Raw genomic sequence first — 17,354 nt, forward strand, 5'->3', positions numbered from 1 at the left:
CACTGCTCTAAATAATAAATGCTGATGGCAATAATAATTAATAAACAGAATAAACTTAAAATAAGTAAAAGGCACCTAATTAATTATCTCATCCCCGCAGCACCGCTCTCTCAGAGCTACACAGAGCCCTGCGACACCCTGAATACAAGGACACGTTTGTGGTTGCATCGTAACATTTCTTGCCCACGTTGTTCGACTCAGCCCTACACAGAGTGGCCCTGGAGCGAACCCCCATAACGGATCGCTCTGTTCCAGCCCTCCGGGCGCTCAACCAATCCAACTCAGGTTTGTCGGCGGTTGCTCGGCATGGGCCAGAAAACCCTGTGGGCGGGGCTCCGGCTGGTCACGTGAGCCAAGCGAGGGAAGAGGGGAGCCGGGCAAGATGGCGAAGGTCTCGGACATGTACGATGTGACTTGGGAAGGTAACAACTCGCCGGCCGTTGAGTGAGAAGGGGAATACGGGCAAAAGGGGAGGAGGTCTCGACGACCGCAGTGGGAGCTCTGTAGGGAAGGCTTTCGTCGCTTCAGAGGTGTGGCTGAGGTCTTGGCTAGGCACTCTCCATTCCCAGGCGAAGCCTCGTCGCCTCAGCAGCTTCACCCCAAGGAAGGGAGAGTTGGGCAGGGAGCCCTTCTTAGGCCGTATTCTCGAAGATGATTTACGCATAATTCGGATTAATTAACCCCATAATAGCCGAAACCCTCTAAGGTTGCAGTCCTGGGCCTATTTACTGGGAATAAGCCCCACTGATTCAGCGGGGTTTACGTCTGAGTAGAAATGTATAGGAATGCACAGTCTGCATCTGTGTTGGAATTGCTTTTTAAGATGTTTTAAAAACTTTCTTTAAACGTGTTTTGTTTTAATATATTTTTAACACGTTTTGGTTTAATATATGTTAAAGTTTGTGTTTAAGATGTTTTAGAGTGTTTTAAGTGTTTTTGTTTGCTGTCCTGGGCTCCTTCAGGGAGGAAGGACAGAATATCAATTAATTAATTAATAATAAGAAATGTATAAGCTTCCCTTCACCACCCTGTTGTAGCCACAGGGAAGTATAAGGCTTAACCTTACCTCTGGTCCTTTGATTTCTTAAATCCATGTTGGAGATTGTGGGTGTAGAACTTGGAGGTGAAGGTGGAGTTTCTTTCTCCTTTCTCTTTCTTTTTTACTTCCTTTGTCTTATCCTTCAGGTCTCTTCCCAAGAATGTCTCTGAAAAGTTGTTGCCTTTATTCTTTCATCCTCCTTCCCAATTGTAAACATGCCTAAATACCTTTAAATGCACATCCTGAAATGAACATCCCATTCATGTTGCCAAAATGTGGAATGTAAGCCCTTTGGGGCAGGGACTTTAAAAAAAATGAAACTCTGTAAAATACTGTGTATGGGTCTGTATAAGTAATGATATATATTATATATATATATAGGATATATTACTATGTAATATACAGGTACATAGCCTAACACAAGCTGTGTTAGCTTGTTTAGCACAGATGGTAATACAGTGGTCATGCCTTGGTGGTTTCCTGTTGCCATGCTTGGGAGCATTGGGAAGGAAGGCAGCAGGGGACTCCCGACCCCAGTAATGATTTACCAGGATGTTATATGGATATTATTACTCAGTTAATTATACCCAGAAACATTAGATGTCTGCACTTCATGTTCATTCTTCTTCTGTGTTCCTATAGTGCAAGCTATAAGGGTTCCGTACATGTGAACACAGTTAGGCCTGCCTCTTAAACTACTCACTGTTCATATTCTCTATTTGGATTCAGTGGCCTTATAGGCCCCTCCAACTCTACTATTCTATGATTAATATAATATTCTAGTACAGAGTACAGGGGTGTGACCTTGTGGGTGGGTGGGATGTATGTGGATGTTAATTAGAGGGAGCTTCTCATTTCTGACAGTACCTTGTTTCTTTCATTGATGTATATGTTAAGGTGCATACTGAAGATCAGAAAATGCAGAATAAATTTGTTAATCCTTTATTTACAGCCAAAGTGGTAAAAGGGAATTCTTTCCTCTCTTTATGCTTTTGATACAATTCACTTTTGTAGATTTTCACATTGTTATATGGAGTGAAAACTCAGGATCACAAGCAGAGCAATCCTAACATGGCATGGGGAGTAGCACACCAGCCAGAGTAGAAGGTGTGTGTGGGTGGAATTATTTTGTACATTTCACTACACAGTTCATGTATGGTGTAGCTAAGGACTTGAGATCAGGTCCCTCAGGGGATCTGCTGGACTTTAGAACTAGCATATCCAAAGGTGCTGGTACCCTGCACCCAAAACTCCCCATTTCGGAAGTGTCCACTTTCTACTGCCAGGGAGTTACCAGCTTTCTACCTGCTAGGATGCAGGTGTTGTATAGGCATCTATGTGCCACCTTAGCCCTGTCTCCAACCGTCAGCACTGGAGGGTAGGATTGTGTTTTAAGTACCTAATCTTTCTGTTCTCAATTTAGGGTAATTAAAGGTTTATTTATTACAGATGCAGTGTTTCTAGGTGAAATTTGTGACAATGAATATGAGATCAGAGGGAATTGGTAATAGTGAATTTGTCTAATGTAGTTCAAACTCATATCTTGATCCAGAATAAACTCTTGTTTAATAGTCACAGTAGATGTGCTTGTTGCAGAAAAGTGGTTGAACTTGATATCTGTTTTTCATATTACGTCTGTATCCTCTTCCTCCCAGGAATCCAGGGTAGTATGGATTATGTCTCTTGTCTTCACAACCACCCTATAAGGTCATTTAGACTGAGAAAGAGTGACTGGATCTAGATGACTTAGTGTTCAGTACAGCACAGTGGCCTCTCTTATATGATACATTCTGAAAATGATAGAGAAGTACATCTTGCACATTTGTTATCTGGGTCTGAAGATACAGTAGTGCTATATGTTCTAATGAATGTTCTGATAAAGGTCTGTAGGTGTTATATTGGTATGTAGGGGGCAAGACAGGTTGTTTGTATTGATTTACTGAGGGCCTAAACTGTACCTCACTGGGCAATTTGTATAATCACTTCAGCATATTAGAAAAGAACTACTAATAATTATCATTTCAATATTACTTTTTGCCTGTTTGAAGCTCTTTACAATGCTTCATGACCAATATAATTGCGCTCAGTTGAGCGACTGAGGCTGGGAGAAAGTGGTTTGCTTAAGGTCAGCTAAAACCTGGGATTTCCTGTTTTGCAGCTCATACACTTAGCTATTACATTCCATCAGTTGTAAACTCATACATATATAGAAAAGCGAAAATGTTTCAATCACTCTTAAAGTTCTTGCAGATTCACCTTGTGCATATTTACTTGGAAGTAAGATCCACTGAGTTTGGTGGGATGAACTCCACGTAAGGGTATGTGGGATTGCAGTTTTAATTTCTTGCTTTCTTTGTGATTTTTGAAATAATTTCTTATGTTTGTAGATAGTTTGTACTTGACTTTTAGGTAACAAAGTGTTTTTACTAGAATATGGTTAGTCTTCCCTCTCTTAAAACTTTAGATAGACTTGTTAATGGCAATTTACTAGTGTGGAGGATGAAAAGGCCAAACAGATTACACCCTACAAGGCAGATCATTCAACTGCCTAACCCTTTATGTAAACAGAGCACCTATTGATAAGATGCTTGAGCAGTGTGGGGATCGTTCCCACATGCTTGTTTCCCATGTTGGTAACATCTGTAGGAAGCAGAGGTATGGGTTGTGCAACTGAAGTAATTCCTACTACATCTATTTTCTAGCCCCAAGATGTGGCAATACTACAGTAGTTCAGGGAACCATCACTTTCATAAAACTAGTTTGTCTTGTTCATGAAATACACATTGTGAACGGAGATTTCTTAATAGTTTCAAACATGCCTTGGATTGTTTTCTGACAGTAGAATAATATCCAAGATGGACAAATGTGGAATAAACATTTAGTGGGCAAAGGAATTGTTTTGTCACTCAGAGATACATACAGTTGTTGCTCTGTAAGTTATCCAGAATTCCTAAGGGACTTCCATTCTAAATTCCACCCATCTATGCGTATTCAAGATAATACTAGGCTTGTTTATGTAGCCAGTGCTAACCAAAGCCTCTGTTCATCATTTACCACGTTCAAGTTTGAGTTTTTTTAAGAACTCTTGTGTGGCTGCTTTCTGGGTCCAGTGATTTGTCCGTTTGTAATTTGTCAAGAAGGCCTAGAACATTGTCACCACTATTTGCCTCCGTTCCTTAGGGCCCCTTCCTGAAAAAGTAGGTTTAGGCACCGGGATCTGCCCTATATCTTCCTCTGTGAAGAGGGATGCAACAAATTCATTCAGTTTCTCTGCAATGTTCTTTTCCTTCTCTAGCACATCTTTGACTCCCTAGATGTCTCAGGGAGCTAGATGCCAGCCTCCCTAGTTGGTTTCCTGATTCATATGTACTTAAGTAGTTTTTTGTTGTTGGTCTTAATGTGTTTAGCAATGCTCTCAATTTCTTTCTTGCATCTCTTATTGTCTGCTTGCATTTCGTTTGCCAAAGTTTGTGTTCCTTTTGTTCTCCTCATATGGACAAGAGTTCCATTTTCCAAAGGGAGCCTTCTTGCCTCTAATAGGTTCTTTGACCCTGCTTATTAACCATGCTGACATCCTGCTGGCAGCTTTCCTGATCTGCGGTATGCATTCTAGCTGAGCTTCTAATATTGTGGTTTATAACAACCCCCAACATTCTGGAGAAATGTGACCCTCTTGACTTTTCCTTTCAATTTCTTTCTTTACTAGTCCTCTCCTGTTTTAGAAGTTTCTCTCTTTAACTCCAGACACTCACCATTAATATGTTTAAATATATTTTTATCTTTTGCCCTTCATAGTGCAAGCCTATTAATTTGCAAGACCACTGAAGAAGACTCTTTGTCAAAACACATTTGGCTGTTCTCTGTTTCTGTATTTCATCTTGTGGAGGCATTGATGTATTACTATCTGCATAATGTTATGGCTATATTCTGCTTTTTTATTTCATCTTTCATGGGCATTGAGTCAATACTACACGCAGAATTTTAGTAGTGATTTTATGTTGGTTCTATAATATTTGTGCATTAAATGTTTATTATACTTTATTTTGTGTTTTATATGTGCACCTTAACTCATTTTTGAGCATTGTGTTTTTTTTGTTCAGGTAGATTTTAACTTTCCAGTCCTTCTTATTTAAGCAGTTACAACATGACTGACTCCTTTGCATGGCTTCTTGCCTTTTTTTCATCTGAATGGAAGAAGGAGGATGTGCCCTATGCAGAGTCCTAAAGCATGGATAGAGAGACCTAGATGGCACTGAGCTTACCTGTCCCTGACCTAAATCATGGTTTAGGCAAGGTGTGGGGAAACCTTAGCCCTCCAGACGTTGTTGAACAATAACTCCCATTAATCCCAACAAGTATAGCCAGTGGCCAGGGAGCTGTAGTTCAGCAACATCTGGAGGGGCCAGATATTCCCTATACTTTGTAATGAGCCACATTGAGTCTTGACTCTGTATACTTTCTCTCCCCTGTCCTCTGCATGTAAGGGGTGAAGAGTGAAAGATTCTCTTTTCACTTGAAACAAACCACAGCTCTGTCCTATAGTTAAACTTGGGAAACTGTGGCTTGTTCTAACAAAACTTGGTTAAAACAAACCAGGATTAAACTATGGTTTCAGACCCTAGTTAGCAAATAAACAAACTATAATTTTCCAAGTTTGGATGTAACACAGTTTATTCTTAAAATGGGAGCTTTTACTCTCATGAAGGAGGGAAGAAGAAGCACCCAAGGCTTACTGTGGCTTGTTTTTGATCAACTACACCATAGTTTAGGGCAGGTAATTATATGAACTGGGTTGTATAATGGAAGAACTCCAGATTGTTTTCATGCAGACCATTATGTGAGTTTTCATTTGTAATGTTAAGTGTAAGAAACGTTCAGGCATACTTTCAAACAATATCAGAATATTCCAATCCACAGTATAATTGGATCCATATTTAAGTGCATATAAAATCTTTAGCTTTTTGTTTACTAGAATTTAACCTTTTGCTGTAGTATTCACACTTCACACTTTGAAATATTTCAGACTGTTGGGCCTCTTTACATTATGGCCATAAAGGCATACTTGAAATATACATGTAAATGGGAAATTCTATGTTGAACTGTCATTATTTGAGCAGTCTAGTATTTACAATAACATTTGAATTGGATTGTAAATGTTCTTCTCGGATATCAGCTAAGCTCAGAGGATGAAAACTTGATTGTAATACTTGAAATAACTTGCTTAATGACAAAGTAGTGTAATTATAAAATTGGATGACCTCGCATTGTGTATACAAAAATAATAATCAAAGCAGATAAAATAAATCCTACACTTTAGCACTCTCGTTGTGTCTTCTCAGCTTTTAACGTTGTCATCATCATCATTGCATACTTTTAAAAATCTCTTACTGTTGTGTAAGCTATGTGGCAGGTTTCCTATTTATTTATGGTTTAGAGTGATCTATTTGCTACCAGCATGTTTTACACGCCAGCATGTTTTCCATCATGTGAATAATTAGTTTAGTTTTAAGCTAATATTTTCTAATATCGTACGCATTGCAGGCACAGTAGTCACCTTATTAAACTGGTAACCTACTAACTCAGTGATTCACACTAATGAAATCTCTGTTTGCATGTGGAATGCATCTGCTACCTTTATCTTTTAAAATTATTAAAGTTCCGTAGGACTTACTCAAGGTGTGTATAGGATTGCTGCCTAATTCTAGTTATTTAAAATGTGTTATAAGCTGTTTCCAAATATGAGGGTCAGTCTTCTTCTATTAACTTGGTAGATTCTGCTTAATTTGAATGGACTGAGTTAAATAATTTTGTGGCGTCTTCCTTTTCTATACCCAACAATTTTGAGAAGAGCCAAGAGAATGACAAATACCCAGTCCTAATTGTGGGTGCTCTGTTGATTTTAGTAGAACTTTTTTGGGAAGTCTGCTCAAATTGCAACTAAAGTCTCTCAAGATCAGTCTTGCCCATTACTGTAGGAGTCTTGTCTGCAATCCTGTACACACTTATTTAGTTCAGTGGGGCTTACTTCTTAGTAGACATGCATAGGACTCCATTGTTAATAAAGTAGCTTTTGCTGAGGTAATAAAAGCCACAGTTTAACTTGAGAAATAAAAAACACACAGAGAAAACGTGACATCCACATCTTCCACTAAGTTTAAGTATCAGAACGTTGGAGACAGTATTCAAGTTCTATTCTATGGAAGTGTAGGGGGAAAGTGTAGAATTTGGGACTGGATACAAAATTTATGAGGATTTATTGATTCATTGAATTCATTCAATGGACTGATTTGTATGTAGTGATAAGCCAGAGTTATAGCAACTATGGTTTACTAGAGATGGGAAACTGTGCTGGTGCATGCTGCTTAAATTGCTCCTGACCTCCTCCTTCCTTTGCCGTGCTGGGAGGACTGACTTACCGTTACACGCAGACCAGACTAAGAGCTTTGAAATTTAATTCTACAGCTTGTATTCATGATAAAGTTTGACTGATGTTTTCTTCAGATCTGGGTTGGTGCCACCATACTGACAAAGGGGAAGTTGGTCCTGTTTCCCTTCAGAAATAATTATCAGTATGCAGCTCTGTGGACACCTCTTTGGGAGTAATCCCCACTGAACAGAGTGGGACTTCCTTCTAAGTAAACATGTACAGGGATCAGGCTGTCACACTTAATGCGATCATTTTCTTTATTCAGTGATCAAAAGGCCTGCCTCCTGTTTTTCCATTGCTAGAAATCCTACACCTTAATAGTGAAACATTATTACATTTGAAAGGTATACTGGAGTTGAGACTTTAATAGTGGCTAAGTAAATTAATGGAGAAAAGTTTCATTATTTTGTGTATGTTTGGACTGTCAGTCTCCACACTACGTTTGGGATTAAGTCACATTCTTTCTGTCTAATTTTTAATTTCCAAGGGGTCATCTTGAGTCAGGAACCATTTAGTTTTATTCAGGCACATGAAATATAATCCTGTGGTGGTTTTGGTTGACTTTCAAAATAAAATATAGCACAGTAACAGTCACCCCCACCCAAAAAAGAGAAATCTCAGATCATTATTTGTGGATGGAATAATATGTGGGGTAGACTGTAGAGAGAAATTTGTTTAATCTAAAACTGACAACTTTTCTAACTTGTAAGTTTTGTGTGATAGGATGACCAACAACTTCAGAGTTGTGTATTTTTCTATAAAGATGTCATTTAAAAATAGAAATCATTTTGCATTTAACTTATCCATAATAAGCAGAATGAAAAGTACTAGAACAAACAGTACCTACTCATTGCCTTCTGTTGTCGCTACAGATTCTTTCATCATGTAAAATTGCTAGTCTGAAAAAAGTATTCAAGGTTTATGAAGGGTGAAACGGGCTGTATTGTGCAATATGATTTTAAGAACTTGTTGGATAGCTTTCAAGATCTTAGACCATCACAAAAGCACTTTTGACATTAGAAAACATGATATTTTATATTAGCTAGTGGTATTTTCAGCTCACACTATCATGTTCTTGCATTCTAGTTTTCTGTGTTCTTGTCAATAATTTGTTCAGATACTGTTGGGTGGAGATTTTTGTGGGGGGGTTTGCTGTATGATTTTGGATGCTTGTGAAAGTTTTAAAAAAATCACCCTTTATCTTTTTCTCATAATGTGTATGAAGTGCAATGACCACTCTATTAAAAAACCTGTAAAGTATGTACATAAATGCTGTCATATTAATTTTAGTGATAATATTAAATTTCTGTATCCTCCCTCTCTCAATATGTGGTTTTATATTAGTTTAGGAAATAGTAGTGAAGACATATATATATGTTGCTATTCCAGTTTTATAATTCTTAGTGAGATAGAAATGGGGGAGCCAGTGCCCATGGAATAATGTGTAGTCTATGGGAATACTGAAAACAATCCCAAAAATTGCCAGATGAGATGGCAGAAGAAAGTGGTTTGTCTTGTAGCTAATACAACGAAGCAATAATAGTATATAGTCATTTTAAGATTGAACTTATTCCTACTTCTCTTAGATATGCATTAGGAAGTGTTACCCCAGGTATGAGGAGCCTTTGGCCTTCCAGATGTTGCTGAACTACAACTTCTGTTATCCCTGACCATTGATCATGCTTGTTGAGGCTGATGGGAGTTGTAGTTCTGCAACATCTAGAGGGCCAAAGGTTCCCCACCTTTCTATTACCCAAAGCAATTGTAAGTGGAACCAGATCTTTCATGGAAAGAGAGCAAGTTGATGGAATAATGATCACAAAATAAGCATAATAAAAAAAAAGAATAAAAGGAAAAAAATACTGTAGTTTCAACTCCTTTATGCATTAAGACTGAAATTTAGGATTTTATACTACAATACGTCTTTGGCATCCAAAAAGACTAACTCAGTCAGTAAGCGTCAGCATGCTATGAATAAGATTAGTCACCCCAATGTAGGAATGGTGATCTTAAACAGGAGAAGAGATGTCCGCTTGTAGACATTGGCCCAATTTGAACATCACAGTAAACCAAACTGTGACTTAATAATGAATGAGCCAGCAGGCTGGTGACCACTGCTCAGATCACACCTGCCCCACTCCTCCCTTATCCCAAGCCAGGAGGAAACAGATAAAAGAGTGCTGCCTTAGCCTTATGTGTGAACCAACACTCATGGTTTGTTTCTCTCCAAACAAATCACAAGAGGGAGCCAAGTTTTGTTTTTGTTGGGCTTGTTTTTTCCTGGCTTGGGAAAGGGAGGAGTGCGGCGAGTGTCATTTGAGCAGCCTGCAACAGCATGCTTGTTTGTTCATAGTCTGACATAGTTTGGCTTACCGGTTTTTCAATACAATCGGCACAAAACTAGTTGGGAAGAGGCATCAGAAATCTCACATTCATTATCTGGCTATATGGATGTGAACAACAACTGAATGAGAACTATGCTTTCAGCTTTAGCATCACCAATTGCTTATTAAGTTGATACTATGATTTTACTAGGATTTTAATTATGTGAATGGCCTTGAATGGTTGGAGAAGCTTAGATAGAAATGATTTAAAAAAAAACTTTATTTGGAACGGAAGCAGGCATCAAACTTGGTCCATGTATGCGTCTGTCCTTATACTTCCCTTTTTGGCTACCGAACAGGTGCCCAATATGATGATCATCTGCAGACAATGTTAATCTCTGCAAAGAGAAGATTTTACACTTCTAAATGCCTTGTGCAACTTTTCTCACATTTTGCCCTTTTGAATGTACTGATCAGTATTAAAAGATGTGTTTGGGAGTTCAGGATGTGCTGGTTTACACTGCAGATGGGATAAGAATTGTTAGCCAATACCTAAAAATGCAATGGTTAGTTTATATTCCACAAGTTACGCCAAACATGATTTCAAAGCTACAGTCTTTGTTATCGCAGGGAAAATACATGTCTCAATCCATTTCAGAATTTTTCTTTAGGAGTTGTCATTCCACTGGTATCTGTTTTTGTTTTGCAGAGATGCGAGATAAAATGAGGAAATGGAGGGAAGAGAACTATCGGAACAGTGAGCAGATAGTGGACGTTGGAGAAGAATTAATTAATGAATATGCAGCTAAGCTTGGCGATGACAGTAAGTCGAAGCTGTTTCATGTCTCCAGCTGTCTTTATTATTTGCAGCTGATTTTTTATTACCTGATGGATTCTCTTATTACGCCCTCTATATTATTTTTTTACTTCACTTTTCTTGTGCATGCTGATATATGGTATGTCCATAAATTTTTTAAGTTCAACGTCTGCCAATATTCTTGACTCTTGATCTGCTTTCCAACTTAAGGGTGTGGACAGGAAGATAATATACCTAATAGGATGTATAACCTGGCCCGCTAGTCATGCGAATACTTTTGAGAGAACCCGTGGCCAAGGTTGCTTGGCGAAGCACCTTTGGCCAAATTTCACTTGGTGGTTGTCTACGCTTTTCTGAGGGATGGCTAAGTTTTGAAATGAAGAGGGAAGGTTATTCCTGAAATTAAACCATAACTTCAGCTACACAGAATCAATATAAAGGTTGCTTTTATTATAGTGTCGGCCATGAGAATCTAGGGTGTGTCTGGATTTTCATTGCATACAATATCTCTACATCATTTGAAGGGATTGCAAGTGAACCATACTAATTTGCCCCAGACAGAAACTTGGCACATAGTATTTTATAGCAGAAGGAAATTGTTTAAAAAGAGAGTCACAATAATGCAGTACCTCTTTTTATGTAAGCACAAGTCCAGAGTGCTTTAAGGCAAGAAAACAGTGTAAGGTTGACTAAGGCTCTTATGTAGGAAGGAAGGGAAATAAGTATCAGTGATTATGGAACGCCCTGCCTGACGAGATACGCCTGGCGCCTTCTTTGTTATCTTTTCGGCGCCAGGTAAAGACCTACCTCTTTGCCCAGGCATTTTAAATTTAATTTTCATTTAATTTTAATCTTTTGTCTTAATTTTGTTTTTAAAAATGTTTTCTATTGTATTGTACTCATACCCACATGTATTTTAATCTGTTTTTACTCTGTTGTACACCGCCCTGAGAGTTTGTTGCTATAGGGCGGTCTAAAAATGTAATAAAATAAATAAATAATAAAATTTGTTTTTAATGAGCTCATTCTACTTTCTCCCTTTTCCTTTCTGTAACTTAGTTAACCTCATTCAGACAATATGAAGAGGGTTTTTTTGGCATAAGAACATAAGAAGAGCCTGCTGGATCAGGCCAGTGGCCCATCTAGTACCCCTCTTTATTTAATTTTAGGAAGTTTTTGTCTCAATAACATTTACATGATACAAGAGCGAGAGAGAAAGAAGAGAGCAATATTTTTGAAATGGGTTCATTTCTTATAACTCTCAACCACAGGACTTTTACTATGGGACGTTGCCAAAAGGTGTTACTAATAGACCTCATAATGATGAGTGTTGGAATTTTTTCCCCAGAGAATAGCATAGATAGTGCACGTTTGGAGTCTGCACATAACAATGCATCACAATCATTTTCTTATTCTATAGTTTTCAGAGTGAAAATTTAAGGTGCCCAAGAAAACGAATTTGCATATGCTACCTCCTGAGCCTTATGTAAACTTAATGGATGATAGAAAGGGCAATAGCATCAATAGGGAAGCTAAGTGTACTGTTTTCCATTGTCCTGCACTTAGTGAACTGTAATACAGATTTATAAATAAGACATATTTACTTCTCCCATTTTATCCTTGTTGATAATAATCAATAGTATTTCTCCTGATTAATAGTGCTGATGTGATGTATGTATGTCAGTCTTATAGAGGGCAGCAAGAATGAACCCTCCATATGTTCCCTGGAATCATGTCCAGTTGTTCCCATAGTCTATGCAACTTCTGTTCTAAGAAGGCAATCTGATTTTAATCAAGAAGACATAACCTACAGTCCACACAGTCACAGAAATGGTAAAAGACAAAATGACAAATGGCTATTGTGTTGTATGGAAAGGTGGATCTCCATTGAGGGGCAATCTGTGAGCCCCCGATTCCTTTAGCTTTTACACAGAACAATTCTAAATAGGTGTGCATCACAGAAGTTTGCACACTTGTCTATTTCGTGCTCATGCCTTTCCTCTTGAACGCCAAACACCCTTAATATAATAGGGTCATTGAAAGCAGTTTGGTAGTTCATCTGATTAGGTTCTTTTTGTCAGTGGGATAATTTAAGTCAGAGATAGCCAGTGTGGTGACTTCCAGATGTTATTGGACAACAACTCACATTAGCCTCAACCAGCATGACCTATGGTCAGGAATGGTGGAAGTTGTAATCCAACAGCATCTGGAGGACACCACGTTGACTACCCTTGGCTTACATATTATGTGTGGGAAGGAGGAAGGATGCCATCTTGGCAGGGGCTTGGATTCATCTTTTAGTCATGGGTGAATAATGAGGTAGGACACAATCTGCAGGTGTGCATAACTCTTTCTGACCTCAAATGCAGTCTTCACAGGAATTTGGGATTAATTTCAGTTAGTAGTTTGGGGATAGTAAAAAGATTACTTAAGCTGGCCACATGCTAGCAGTGGGTGTGGCCACCCCAGTCTCTCACATGCACACACAAGGTGCACAGCCCCCATCTCAGTTGATCTGTGCAGATCAGCTGAAGAGGGGTTGCCTCCTGCCCACTCATCAAATGATCAGTTGGGTGACTTGGGAGGGGGTGGTTTGCATCCCCATCTGGGATAAATTTAAACCTCTCCATCTATCACACTGCTGTATTTTCTTACACTTTCCCCCCTTTTTGCCCCCACTGTCAAAATTGGTGGGATCCTGGGTGGGCAGAAAAAAACTGCTTGGGGCCTGATCTAGCTCTCATGCCAGAGACTAGCCACCCCTCACTTAAAGGGAAAAAAAGGAGAAAAACACCTGACTTGACAAATGTATTCTCTAAAAAATGATTGCCACCATGCTGTCTTTTGGGAGGAAGGGCAGCATATAAATTGAAATAATAAAAAAATCAGATTTAGTGATATTGCAATGCAATATGGAGCTCTTTATAAAAGTACAGATGCAGCATAAATTGTTTTCAAATGTGTTGAAAAGCACACATTAAATCTCATGGTAATTATAACAGGTTCACGTTTATGTTAGAAACAAAATGTAAATGATTTTATTTGCTCTGTAGAAGTTAGCCATTGTTTTGAGGAACAAATTGCCTGCATTTCATATGACTGGTGTATTTTTGTGTGTGTTTTGTAGTCTGGATAGTATATGAACAGGTGATGATTGCTGCGTTGGACTGCAGTCGGGATGACTTGGCACTGGTAAGTGTCCAACTGACTTCTCCTGCAAACATAATGGCTTGTAACTGTGGTTGTTCAAAGGCACCTTCTGGAATGGTGTGGGACAGACGGGCTGCAGTGAGAGGAGGAATTGTTAGAACTGGAAGAGGCCACCTTGCATGAATTGAAGTGCCTTTTAAAATTTATGTAATTTGAAGCTTTGAAGTATAATTTTGTAGAGATGCAATAATAGTCTTTTGGATGGTCATTTTATAGCACAACAATATGCTGTTGGGGAGCTAAACAGCTCCCCCACACCCAGGGAATCTGTACTACGTTCTTCCATCATTCAAACTGAAAAATGTTGTTGTCTTGTGAACTTCTAAAAAGTAGCTTTGTGTTCTTGAGAGATTGAGAACTCCCCTGACTGCTCCTCTAAGGCATGGAGGCACCTTTAACAGTCCAATTATAGTTTTCCTCAGTATAGCTTTCCTCCCCCCCCCCCCCAAAATCATGACTTGGCATTTCTGAAGTGATCTGCTTTTTAAACTTTACTGCTTTGAAGACTGTGCACTCTACCTTTTCACTGCAGGAGTGCACTCTTTCCCTGTTTGTTTTTAAGGAACAGCAGTCAGCACTCCTTCACAACAAACCTACCTTCCATTTTATACAGATATGCTCTTGCAGTTTTGGTCCTTCAATGGGGCTAGCATGAGCACAAGTATTATGGAAAAGCAAATCTTGAGCTTTTTATTGTTGTGTAGGCCCTGTGACTTGTAGCTTCTTAAAAAGAAATAATGCCTACACCAAGATTTCCCTTATTATCACAGGTCTTTGAACAGTTGTAAAAATACTTGCAACTACTTAGATACAAGCTGGGTGCTATAATATTAATTGACATATTGTAAAGAAAATATTGATATAAAACTTCAGTAGATGTCAGCTTTTCAAATGAAAAATCTGCTTCAATCTACTGGCTTTTCTGTGGTGTCTACAGTCGATGTTTTGCATGTGGGTTTCATTGCATAGCTGTTACAGCAATATTTGTATTACGGAAATCCTTTTCATTTTGGTCAAAAGAGAAAAGCTACAAAATAGGGAATCTGATACCTTTTCTCTAACCAACATCTTCTTCTGAAGGAGCCATGTAAATGCTTGAATTATACAGAAATTTTGAACTGAAAATGTGTTGCTTAGTTTGGCAGTAAATGTGAGCTCAAGGAAAGGTAAAAAGTCAATGCTTTAAAAAGATCATTTATGAATTTAAGCTAATTGTAGTCTCAAGGGAATAGTGTTGCTTGATTAATACTTTATGAACCATGAACACAGTTTTGGAACACAGTTTTATTATTACAGTATCTCATTCTGATATTTCAAATATGATGGGTTTGCAGAAAGTGAGATGCAGTTAACATTGCTCTTTGTTCAGGAGATCTTGCCAAGTATCACCCAATAAAAAGAAGGTAGTGGTAGAATCATAGAGTTGGAGGGGGTATGCAGGCCATCTGGTCCACTCCCTTTTTTGATGAAGGAAATCTAGAGCTAGAGCATCCCTAATAGATGGCTATCCTGCCTCTGCTTGAAAGACTTCTAATAAGGGAGAGCCCATTCCCAAGGGAATTGGTTCTACTATCGTACTGCTGTTACTGTTAAGTTTTTCCTAATGCTGATCCAAAAGCGAACTTACCAGCTGTATATAGAGCAGAAGATGGAGAACAAGAGGCATATTTTGCAATGTAAAAGTGGTGAAAAAACAGCCCTTTTTGTATTACATCATTTCACTTGTATCCTATTTGCCTTCAGTAGAAACCACTTTTGGAGTGTTTTAGGAAAGTGTTTTTGTGTATATGTAAACTGAGTTAAAGATGGCCCGAGGGTGAGAGTAAACGAAGTAACTTATTTTTCTTTGAAATTCATAGTTAAATAAAGTAAAAGGGCTTTCAAAAGTAGCTGTTCATCTTGTAATTAGAGTCTAGAAGTGAAGCCAAATCAAAGGATCTCTGATTACTTCAAGCAATTGGTCCCTCTACTAATGGAAGGCTCTTTGATCCAGTGGAGACTCCCATCAGTAAAATGCAGAAGGAAGGCAGTTTTCAAATATTCACTTTCATTCTTGCAGCCCCCATTGCCCCATCCCCAAATCTGTGCCAGAGAGCAGGAAGACCCTTCAGAACTTTGTTGGAGGTGGCACAGGGGAGGACAAATGAGTGGGTAAAAAAGTGCCCCCTTTCTGTTGATGGAGTCCTCCACTGGATCAAAGAGCCTTCTATCAATAGAGGGTCAGCAGTGTATACAACCTAATTGGCTTGAACCCACAGAGGGTACTTGGGAACCAAATAATGTGGCTGGGTTTAATAGCACCCAAACTGTGAATCTGGTCTTTTAAGGGTATTGTAACCCTATCCAGGAGAGACTGAATACCACCTGCTACTCCACCCATCCACAGCAGCTTTAGCTTCTTGTCCCCTATCCAGTCCATTCCTGTTTGTCAGCACTAATTTAGCACATCTGCAGCTTCATCTGGATTTGATGAAATAGAGAAATAGAACTGGGTATCATTGGCATACTGATGACACATGACTCAGCAGCTTCTACTAGATAGTAAAAGGCATTGGAACAAAATAGATCCCTGTGGATCAACATAGCATAACTCTCACAGAACAGAGCAATAATCTCTGGTACCAGTTTCTGGATGACACCATCAAGATAAGAACAGAACCCTACAGTTCATTGCCTCCAGTTCTGACCCCAGACAGTCAGTCCAGAAAGATACCATGGTCATTTGTATCAAAGGTTGCTGAGAGGTCCAGGAGAATCAACATGGTTGCTGGTGCACTTTCATCTGGCATCATATGGCTAAAGCAGGTTCTGTACCAACCTCTGGCCTGAAACCAGATTTAGATAATTTGCTTTATCCAAGAGTCTTTGAGTTGTATGACCACCCCTCAGTAGAGCACCTTACCACAATATACCGCAAGGTTTATTGTTGATTAATTGATATTTGGCATAACCATTTGGGTCCAGTGAGCCTTCTCCAGGAATGGTTCTTTATTGTTATAACACCCTAGGACAGTGGTTCTCAAACTTTTTTGGTTCGCGGCGCACTGTAAAACATATAGTAATTTTCTGGCGCACTTCGTGTACAAAATTAAAAATATATTAATATATTTTAAACTATGAATAAAAATAAATTATAGAAGACTATTACTTACCGTATACAAATGGGTTTCTTCTCATTTTTAAAATATACTTTCATAATATTTGAGGCACACCTAGCCGCCTCTTAGGGCGCAGCAGTGTGCCTGGGCGCACCATTTGAGAATCACTGCCCTAGGACCTAAACAGTCAACCCACCTTCCCTCCCTTCTTGCAACTTCAGAGAATCAACAAGAAAGTTTTAAGACAGAAATTTACAATGAACTATTTTGTGTTGCTGCTGATCATGTTGTGATATGGTAGTAGTAATGAAATGATCTTGAATTTGTCATATATAAACAATGTTTCAGAAACTACATAAAGTTAAGAGATACACAAGAACATTTTTCTTTTTAAATATGCTTAAGTTGTTCTTAAAGGAACCAACAAACAAATTCAAAC

The 17,354-nt window shown here is 38.7% G+C and overlaps 1 protein-coding gene across 3 annotated transcripts in view; it reads left to right on the forward strand.

The window, feature by feature from the left end:
- Positions 1-312: 312 nt before the first annotated feature.
- The window catches only part of EMC2 (ER membrane protein complex subunit 2), a 53,593-nt gene continuing 36,551 nt past the window's right edge, over positions 313-17,354 (forward strand). For 2 of the 3 annotated variants that reach the window (XM_061605148.1, XM_061605162.1), the window contains exons 1-3: positions 313-422; positions 10,500-10,613; positions 13,735-13,799. In XM_061605148.1, the coding sequence (XP_061461132.1) occupies positions 383-422; positions 10,500-10,613; positions 13,735-13,799 (219 nt within the window). In that variant the 5' untranslated portion in view covers positions 313-382. Of the gene's footprint in view, positions 423-506; positions 531-10,499; positions 10,614-13,734; positions 13,800-17,354 lie in introns of those variants that run through there. The other variant, XM_061605154.1, reaches the window with a different exon arrangement.

This window comes from Rhineura floridana, chromosome 1, assembly GCF_030035675.1.
Source record: "Rhineura floridana isolate rRhiFlo1 chromosome 1, rRhiFlo1.hap2, whole genome shotgun sequence".
NCBI classification, from domain to species: Eukaryota; Metazoa; Chordata; class Lepidosauria; order Squamata; family Rhineuridae; genus Rhineura; species Rhineura floridana.